At 59.0% G+C, this 9,580-nt stretch overlaps 1 protein-coding gene across 1 annotated transcript; it reads right to left on the minus strand.

Moving 5' to 3' along the window:
* Positions 1-3,503: 3,503 nt before the first annotated feature.
* On the minus strand, positions 3,504-8,889 carry NR4A2 (nuclear receptor subfamily 4 group A member 2). The gene is made up of 7 exons (XM_050899547.1): positions 8,782-8,889; positions 6,778-7,643; positions 6,002-6,131; positions 5,722-5,885; positions 5,018-5,220; positions 4,414-4,592; positions 3,504-4,303 (listed from the first exon to the last, which is right to left on the minus strand). The coding sequence occupies exons 1-7, from the start codon at positions 8,801-8,803 to the stop codon at positions 4,047-4,049; spliced, it is 1,821 nt and encodes a 606-aa protein (XP_050755504.1). The 5' UTR covers positions 8,804-8,889; the 3' UTR covers positions 3,504-4,046.
* Positions 8,890-9,580: the final 691 nt, after the last annotated feature.

Below are 9,580 nucleotides of genomic sequence, written 5' to 3' on the forward strand. Positions count from 1 at the left end.
CTGAATTCACCCCCCAGTTTGTTTGTCAAGTTTGTAAACGCTAGCACGTTTTGGAAAATTACGCCTTAGCGCAATCTCCTCATCCTTCCACATCAGGAGGAGAAAGGTGTCCGGCTCTGGAGAGGAACAATGAGGCAGTCCGCAAGGTAACTGCGTGGGCTTCGCTGGAAACAGAAATGTGACTTTTAGATAAATAAAGCAAATATAGACTCCATTCTTATGCATCGGTGCACTGAAGGAGTAACTCTGTAGAAGACGGTGCAATTGTACGAGCAAAGAAGTTAGGTTCAAATCAGCCCAGCGGCCTGATAATGAACTACAAAAAAGGAAATCCTGAGGGAACAAAACAGAATGGGTTTTGTCTGCCTTCTCACACCAGCCAAGCAGAAAAAGCAGTAACAAATTTCATCATCAGCACGGAGCTGAAATAATTAAGACAGTTACTAATCTGAAATATTGTAAGCCTACAGAAGTAAAATCCTTTAATAAATCCTCCCATTGATACTACCATTTAAAAATTATTCCTTCAGCTCCGTATTCTGCGGTGAGCTTCCACTCCAAACATTTTTCTAAATGTCTCTATACAGTGCTTCTTTCTTTCTTTCTTTTTCTCTCTCTCTTTCTGTCTTTCTTTCCTTCCTTCCTTCCTTCCTAGGGGTCTGCAAAGCAGGGAAACCAGCGGACTCCTCTCTCAGGGAGCACAGAGACTTCAGCAGCCCTTCCCTCCCCAGCTTGCCCTGCCCGCTGAGGGTGAACACCCTTGAGATGAGAGAGCCCCTGAGCACCTGGAAACGTTACCTCCTGGGAATCCTAACCAAACCCAGCCGGGATGCTCACGTCCAGGCGGGCAGTGTTCCTCCCAGCCTTCCGCACCGCTGCCCGGGTGCCACACCGAGCTGCGGCCGTGGCAGAATCCCATCCGGAGGGATGCGGAGCGGAGGGAAGAGCCTGGGAAACCTGGGGGAGGATGGGACCGCTTGGCAGCCGGAGGGAAGAGCCAAGCCAGGTGTAAAATGGCTGCCTCGGAAGGACAACTCCTGGCCTCCCTCAGATGCGGAGGATTAAGCGCGTTAGAAAAGTTGTTATTACGAAAGGCAGCGAGGCAAGCGTTTGGTGAGAGCAGCCTATGGCTCGGGAGAAAATGAGAGCAGGTGAAGACTTCGTCTAAGGGTTAAAGTCGCAACGACTTCAGCCCCGTGCCTGTGGCAATACCCAGCTCCGGACCTCGCTCAGCCTCAGTTAGGCAGCGCCTAACTCCCTGCCCCCGGACCCGCTCATTTGCCCCCCGCACACGCCTGCCGCAGGAGCGGTTTTTCTTTCTTCTTACCACTCTTTTTTTACGAACTCCTCGCTTAACCAAGCCGCAAAGCCTCGAACCCCGACGAACCCCACAGGGTCCCTTTCCACCCATCACCGCACCATCGAACGACAACCCGCCGCTCGGGGCTCGCCCCGCAACTTTCGCAGCAAGCCGGGGGTGCTGGCCCGGTGGCGACGGGCTGCGGGCGGCGGCTCTGCCGACCGGCAGAGCCGCCGCCCGCAGCCCGTCGCCACCGGGCCAGCACCCCCGGGGAAATCGGTGTCGGGGGGGGGGGGCACGATGCCGCATCACCGGGATGCTCTCCGCCGGCTGCGGAGAGAGGGTGGCGTTAGCCCCGCTGAAGGGGCGGTGGGAGCGAGGGGCTGCACCCCGGGGGGGTGGGGGGGGTGGGGGGGTGTGTGTTCCCTTGTTTCCGCGGGTGAGGAACGATCGCGGGGAGATGCGCGGTCCTTTTCCCCCGCCGAGCTGGGCGCCTCCCCCGCCCCGTCCGTGGGTCTTTCTGGGTCGGGCACCGCGGGATGCACGGCAGAGAGCAGATTAAAACTGATTTCAGGGGTGGCATCATTCCCCCCCCCCTCCCCTGGGGGGGACGACACACATTTCTTTTTTCCCTGACGCATGAGGCTGAAGTTTCCTAAATTCCCAGGCGTGCCACCCGAGTTTCGCTTCCTTCTCCCTTCCCACGCGCGACCGCGCCGGGTGCGGGGCCGGGGTACTCCGCGGAGAGCATCCCCGTCCCACCGGCCGCCGCGCCGCGGAACCCCGCGGGGGGCTGCGGGGGCCGGGGCTGCTGGCGCGGCTCCTTCGCCTCCTCCTGCACCGCCCGGGAAAGTTTCTAAGCGCGGTCCGGACCGCAGCCGGTCCCGGCAAAGCCGGGCTCAGGGGAAACCGCCTGCCCTGCGGGAAAGCTTTCCAAGAACCCGGAGTCTCTGGAAGGCAGCGAACAGCCAGCCGAGGTGCAGGAACACCGCGCCCCCCCCCCCCCCCCCCCCCCCCCAAACCAAACCAAAGCATCCCCGCTTTGCTCCGCCGCCGGGCGCAGCGCTGCCCGAGAGGGGCTCCCCCCCCCCCCCGCCCCCCGAACCCCCCCCCCCCTCCAGGACCAGGGTGAGAAAGCAGAGCCCCTAACGAAAGGTATTCGCCTAAGCAAATGCCGGGGCGGGAAGGCGGGTGGATGCCGCGCCGCAAGAGCGGGGTGCGGGTGCTGCAGAGAGAGCCGCCGCGGGAAAAATCCGGGGAAGGACCAACCTCCGAGCCTCAGGGTTGCCTCCTCTTCCTCCCGCAGAGCCGGCCAGTCCTGCCGCACGCCTTCCTGAAAGGAAACTGCCCCATCCATTCTCCTTTGCAGTTTATTACTACATTGTCAGAGGCTATTGTCCTTTATGTGCAATGGGTGCTGGTGGTGGTGCTTCTCACTTGGACAGAAAGAAGACGAAATTCTATTCGTTTACGTGTTTTATTGTTGTAAACATTAAAATTGTCTTTCTCAAAGAAAGAGTTATCAGGAGGAAAAACAAACAAAAAAAAAAATCAGCGTTTCTAACTGTCATACACCATAGAAAAAAAGGCAGTGACTTGTATCGTGTGCCATACTGGAAATATACAAAGAAAAATACTACAGAATATGGCAATATTAAAAATATTACTCGAACATAAAATAATATATTAACCGACAATTTTAGACATAAAAAAACGGAACAAAACAAACCAAAAATTCAAAGTGCTCAGTAATTTCCAGGGAGTTATGTATATTATAAGCACTCTGGAAACAGTCAAAAGCTGCTGCATGCAAGATTTGTTTAGCTTTAGACAACAAAATAATCAAGATATAAACTTCTTTTTTAATCAACATCAACAGTACATACAACACTTACAAACAAGGAATGTCGGACGGTGTTTACAAACACTATGTGTCCCTTTGGGGAGGATTTCGGGTTTTGCAATACTTGTGCCCACCTATTTTACAATTGAGAAAATGTTTGAAGCTTAGATAACTACCAGTCTTTATAAAAGCTAACAGACTACATAGTGTCTGAAATACTATTTATAGAATATAGACATTACTGAAATAGCAAGTGCCTATAACATTGTCACCCTAGAATCGTCATGCTTTCCTGGTACGGAGAGATTTATTTTTCTTTCTCTTTATTTTCCTTTTTTTTTTTTTTTTTTTGCAAACAGGTCTAGCTTTTATAATTTTTTTTTTAGAATTGTTTTCCATATTTCTTCATAAATAGGCACAGAATAATTTTTAAAAAGCCAAACTGCATCTGATAAATTTACAAGCCTTCGCCTTCTTTAATGACATGCCACCCACGCAACATTTAGGTTTTGTATATATTACAGCTTTCTTTTACAGCAGAAAACTTTAGTCTTTAGGAGGGTGAGACTTGTGGGTCACCTTAACACTTTGTCACCGTATGAGTCTTAGCTGCGCACCCGGCGTTGCCAGATATGTTCATCTTTCTAATTAGAAGTCCTTAATAATAAATTCATTTATAAGCCGATAATAAAAAGTTTTATACCATGGTATTTGTGTAGTCCATGATCTGCATCCATGATGCCCCAGAGCCAAAATGCCCATTCACGTTCTGCCTGCAGGAGGTTAGCAACACTGTTTTGGACGGGAAGCTGGCACCCAGGGGTGCTGCTTCGGGCCCAGACGAATTCCCCTTCAGACAGGCGAAGTTCCTCGTCAGGTCAGCGGCAGTGCGTGGCAAGAGTCTTAAAAAGGTAAAGTGTCCAGAAAAAGTTTGTCGATTATTGCTGGCGGTGGCACCAAATCTTCCAGTTTCAGGTAGAAAATGCGCTGCAGCCCCTGCGTGCAAAGCGTGCGAAGTTCGGGGAGCTTCCCCAAGAGTTTGGACAAATAGTTGGGGCGATTCAGCCCCCCGTTATTAAAAGTCACATGGTCTTTGAGACAATTTACAATCTTGTTTTGAAGTTCTTCCACCCTCTTGGGTTCTTTAAGCCCGTGCCTCTCTGCAAAAGAGAAGGATGCGGGACGTTAGAGGTCCGACAGGGAGAGGAAGGCGGGCGGGAGGGAAAAGGAGCTGCCCGGCGGGGCCGGGCGGAAAAGAGGGGACACTGACCTGTGACCATAGCCAGGGCAGCGATGCAAGAGAAGGCAGAGATATCGATGTTCATGTTTTGCAAGTTGGAGGAAAATTCAACAATGGAATCGATCCACTCCCCAAAGCCGCGGACGCACTGCAACCGGTGCAGGACTACCCCGTTGCAGAAGATAAGCTTGCCCTCCACTGGGTTTGACCTGGAAGGAACGCGACAACCCCAAAATGAACAGATGAATGAATGAGAAAGGAAAAATTAGATAGGAAGAGAAAAAGAAAGAAAAGAAAGAGAAGGAGAAAAAGAGAAAAAGGCAAAAGATAAAAAAGAGAGAGAGGAGAGAAAGGAGAAAAAGAGAGAAAGAAAAAAGAGAGAGAAAGAAAAATAAGAGTGAGAGGAGTGAAAGAGAGAGAAAGGGAAAGAAAGACTAAAAAAAAAAAAGAAGAAAAAGAAAAGAGAGGATGGGGGGGAGAAAAGCTAAACAACTAATTACTTGAGGAGCAATAAATGAAGGATTTAAGAGGCACCTAATTACCGAGGAGTTAATAAAACGCAGATCAGTGGACCTTGAAAGGATCTGATTTCATAACCGCCCAGAAGTTCCCCCCTCGGATTCTGGCCGCTTACCTGTACGCCAGCCGCAGCACAAACAGCTCCAGGAAGGCGGATTCAAAGAGCAGGTCCTGGTCCGTTTTCGGAAGGTCAGTGAAGCCGGGAATTTTTTCTGCCCATCCTCGGATGATCTCCATGGAGCCGGTCAAGAGATCGTAGAACTGCTGGATGTGCTGGGTGTCGTCTCCGCTCATCTGGTAGTCGGGGTTAGCCTGGAACTGGAAATTCATTTTAAACAGCACTTAATGAGGTTCTCTAAAGTATATAACCCGTGAAATTGCCAGCCCCGTTTCTAGTCGGGGAGCCGGGTTTTCATAACAATTAAACCCCTCTCTGACCAGTACGGAAATTAGATGTTCCGGGGCAATTAATTCAATTAGGCACGGCGCTACCGGGTCGCCGCTCGCCAGGCGCAGAGGGCGGTTTCTGCGCGGCCCGATCCCGGGGCAGCCGGCGCGGTGCCGGGGGGGGGGGGGCAGAGCCCCCGGCCGCTCGGCCTGGGTGCCGGCCCGCCGCGGCTCCCCCCCCCCCCCCGCCCCCCTCCCCCCCCCCCGCTCCGGTCCGGGTGGGAAGGGCGGCGTGCCGCCGGCTCGCCTCTCCCCCCCCGGGCGCCGGTAGCCAGTAGCCGGTAGCCGGGCGCAGCGGGGCCGGCTGCCCCCCCCCTCCCCGGGCGGGCGGCGGGCGCAGCGAGGTCCCGACGCGAGCTCGGTGCCGCTTACCCTGGAATAGTCCAGGCTGGTCATAGCCGGGTTGGAGTCGACATGGGCTCTCACCAGCGCACTGATCAGACTCACCGGGGGAGAGGGGGGAGAGGGCTCCTGGGGGCTCTTCGGTTTGGATGGCAAGCGACCCCTCCGGCCTTTGAGGCTGTCTGTGCGCACCACTGCAAGAGAGACGGCGCTCAGCCGCTCCCAGCCCGGCCGGGGCTAGGCGCGGCTCGGCTAGGCGCGGCTCGGCTCGGCTGGGCGGCGGGGGGATGCGCCGGCCCGGGGGACTCACCCTCCTTGACCATGCCGACGGCCAGGCACTTCTGGAAGCGGCAGTACTGGCAGCGGTTGCGGCGGCGCTTGTCCACCGGGCAGTTCTTGTTGGCCAGGCAGACGTACTTGGCGTTCTTCTGCACCGTGCGCTGCGGGGGGGACGGGACGGGACGGGACGGGACGGGACGGGACGGGCGGCGTCAGCGGCCCGTCCTGCGGGCCCCGCTCCGCGGCCGCCGCCACCCCCCGACTCTTTTCTTTATTTTCTTTTCCCCTTTTTTTCCCCCTTTCTTTCTTTCTTTCGCTCTCCTCTTTTTTTTTTTTTTTTTTTTTTTTTTTTTTTGTTCCAGGGCATTTAACAGGAGAAAATTGATAGCGTGAACATTTGAGCTAACCTCGCAGCTCCTAGCTGTGTTTTATATGCCAAGAGGAGGGAAGGAGACGCTCGGTAAATACAAATCCGTGGGCATTCATATTATTTACATTCCTTGGAGACCTCCTCTATTTAAAATGATAAGATTATTCAATCAGGATGGTGAAATAAAGAGATCACTTAATTTTACCACAGGGAATTCTGTTCCACTTGGTTAGCTCAGACACAGTTCTCTGTCCTAACCAATTTCCATCTGAAGGGGAAAGCGGCTCCTCGCCCCGGCGGGTCCCCCCCAGCTGCCTGATGCCCTGCCCGCAGCCTGCCTGCCGCCCTGCCTGCCGCCCTGCCTGCCACCCTCCCTGCCGCCCTGCCTGCCGCCCTGCCTGCCGCCCTGCCTGCCGCCCTGCCCGCCGCCCGCTCACCTTGAAGAAGCCCTTGCAGCCCTCGCAGGTGCGGACGCCGTAGTGCTGGCAGGCGGCGTTGTCCCCGCAGACGGCGCAGAGCCCCTCGTTGGAGGGGGACCCCCGGGAGGGTGGCGAGGGCACCTGGCTGTCCAGCAGCTGCGGAGCGTGGCCCAGCTGCAGCCCCGGGAAGGCCATGGAGGGCTGCTTGCGGATGGGGTTGGGGACGGCGAAGGCCTGCCCGTCCACGGCGTGGTGGGCCCCGGCCGGCTCGGGGTTCATGGGGACGTGGAGGGGCCCGTCGAAGCGCATCTGGCAGCTGGAGACGGGGGTGCCGGGGGGCGACTGCTTGAAGGAGAAGAGGGAGAGGCGGGAGACGGGCGTTTTGCGCTGCTCGATCATGTGCGTGGTGGCCACGTAGTTGGGGTGGAAGTTGTGCAGGGAGCCGGGGTCGTCCCACATGGGGCCGTGCTGCACCTGGAAGCCGGGCGTGGAGGGGGTCGGGGGCGACGAGGGCTTGTAGTACACGGAGCCTGAGTGGGACATCATCTCCTCGGACTGGGGGGGGAGGTGGCTGTGCTGCTGGTAGCCGTGCATCTGAATGTCTTCCACCTTAATGGAGGACTGCTGTCCGGACAGGGGCATTTGGTACAAGCAAGGTGGCTTCACGTCGTAGCTTGTGTTGTAGTTGTCCATAAAGGTACTGAAGCTGGGGAGAGAAGTGGTGGCAGTGATTTCAGTGTTGGTGAGGTCCATGCTAAACTTGACAAACTCCGGAGTTAAGAAATCGGAGCTGTATTCTCCCGAAGAGTGGTAACTGTAGCTCTGGGAGGCCGGGCTGGCTCCTTGAGGCGAGGACCCATACTGAGCCTGAACACAGGGCATGGCTGGAAACGAAACAGGGTCATATAGACTCGGCCCGCACAACCGCGCTCCCCCCCGCCCGCCCCGCCCCGCTCCGCGCCGGGCACCGCGCTGCCGGGGCGGCGGGGCCGCCGAGCCGCGGGAGGGAAGCGCACAAACCTTCGGCCGAGCTAGAGGCGTTTTCGGGGGAGCTGAAGGCGGACAGCGTCGGAGGTCGGCGGAGAGCAAAGTTTCCGCGGTTTCAGAACCCGGAGGCGGACTCCAGCCTGCCCTGCGCGCTGGCTGGAACACAGACACACGGAGCGGCTCTTTGAGGCCGGCCCGGGACCGGAGCACCGGGCCAGCGGAGCACCGACCCCGGCGGAGCCTGCCCGCGGCGCGGCGGGAGCGGGGCCGGGGCGGCCGGAGTCTGCGGGGCGCCCCGAGAGCCCCCGAGGAGCCGGCTTCGGTTGGGGGGGGGGGTGGGTGGGTTTTTTTGCTTTTTTTGGAGGTTTTTTTTGTTGGTGGGGTTTTTTATTTTTGAGTGGGGAAGGCAGCCTCCCGCGGGCGGGCTGTCCCTCGGCTCTCGGGTTCGCCCCCCGCTTTTTTGGCCGAGAGAAGCCGGTTCGTTTTTCCGCCTCCGCCGGTAAGGCGAGAGACGCGCCCGCGGGGAGGAGAGCCGGGCGAGGCGCGGGGTCGCCCCCTCCCCGGGGGTCTCGGCACCTCGCGGGACCGTGAGCCGCCGCCCGAGCGGGGCGCGGGTGACAGCCGGCCCGGGTGGATCCCAGACCGGGCAGGAGCCGCAGCCCGGCCATTCAGCCTGGCAGCATCACGGGTGACACGCGTCCACGGGCGGCCCGTCCCGTCCCGTCCCATCCCGGGCAGCGAGACCCCCGCGGCCCCTCCGGGGTTCCCCCCGGGCTGGAGAAGCGCGGGACGCGCCGCGGTACCCGGCTCCCACGCGCGCTCGGCGGGAGCGCGAAACGGCCGCTGTCACCCCACGCACGCCACCGACACCCCCGACACACACACACACACACACCCCCCTCTCCTTTCGCGCGTCGCGGGTGGAAGCCCGCCGTGGGGGGGGGGGGGGGGTGAGGTGGGGGGGTGGGGGGTGTGAGGGAGGTGGGGGGAGGGGAGAGGCGGTCTGCGCGCGGGGCCGCGCGCGTGGGCACTCACCGGAGAGCGGAGACCTGTGCATGCATCCAAGTGCCGGTCGGCGGACGGGACACGGGACGGCACAGGGTCGGCGGGACGCGGGGCGCGGGGCGGCGAGGGAGGCGTCACGTCGCGGCGGGACACGTCGTGGGCTGTGGCGGGGAGAGCGGCGGCAGCGTCGCGCCGGGCGAAGCGAGGCGGCCGGACTGTCCCTTCCCCGCAATGTGCCTTTGTTTATGTGGGCTCCCTCTTCCACAGCCAACGTGCACCTCGAGCCCCCGCGCGTCACCGCGCGTCAGCGCCCGCCCCAGCCAATCAGCTCCCCGAGAAGGAGGAGGGGGGGGGGAGGGGGGGGTGGGGCCGGCCTTCCCCCGCCCCCTTTGGCCCCGGCTCTCCCTTTGGTAAATTTCCGACGGTGACATCACACCGCGGGACACGCCTTAAGGTGGGCCCCCCCCACCCCCCCCCGACGGCACGGACGCCCCCGCCCCTTCCCCACCTTAAGTGCGAGTGGGGCGTGGCCTCATTTGCATAGAGGGCGGTGGCGTCACCCGCCCGGCAACCCGGGGCGGGAGGAAAGGGGGGGGGGGTGGTGGAAAGTGAGAGCGGGGCGTGGCGGCGCGTGTCTCCCACCCACCCCACCCGCCGTTCAGCGTCACCGTTGACGCAACCAAGCCGGCGCGCCAAAAATAGCGCGCGCCCCGACGGGAGCTCCCTGGGGCGGTGGGGAGCTCCCGGGCCCTCGGGGGCGCGGACCCGCGCCCCCGAGGGCCCGGGAGCTCCCCACCGCCCTCTCCCCACTTTCTTTTTCTTTTATTTA

Source organism: Gymnogyps californianus, chromosome 7, assembly GCF_018139145.2.
Source record: "Gymnogyps californianus isolate 813 chromosome 7, ASM1813914v2, whole genome shotgun sequence".
NCBI classification, from domain to species: Eukaryota; Metazoa; Chordata; class Aves; order Accipitriformes; family Cathartidae; genus Gymnogyps; species Gymnogyps californianus.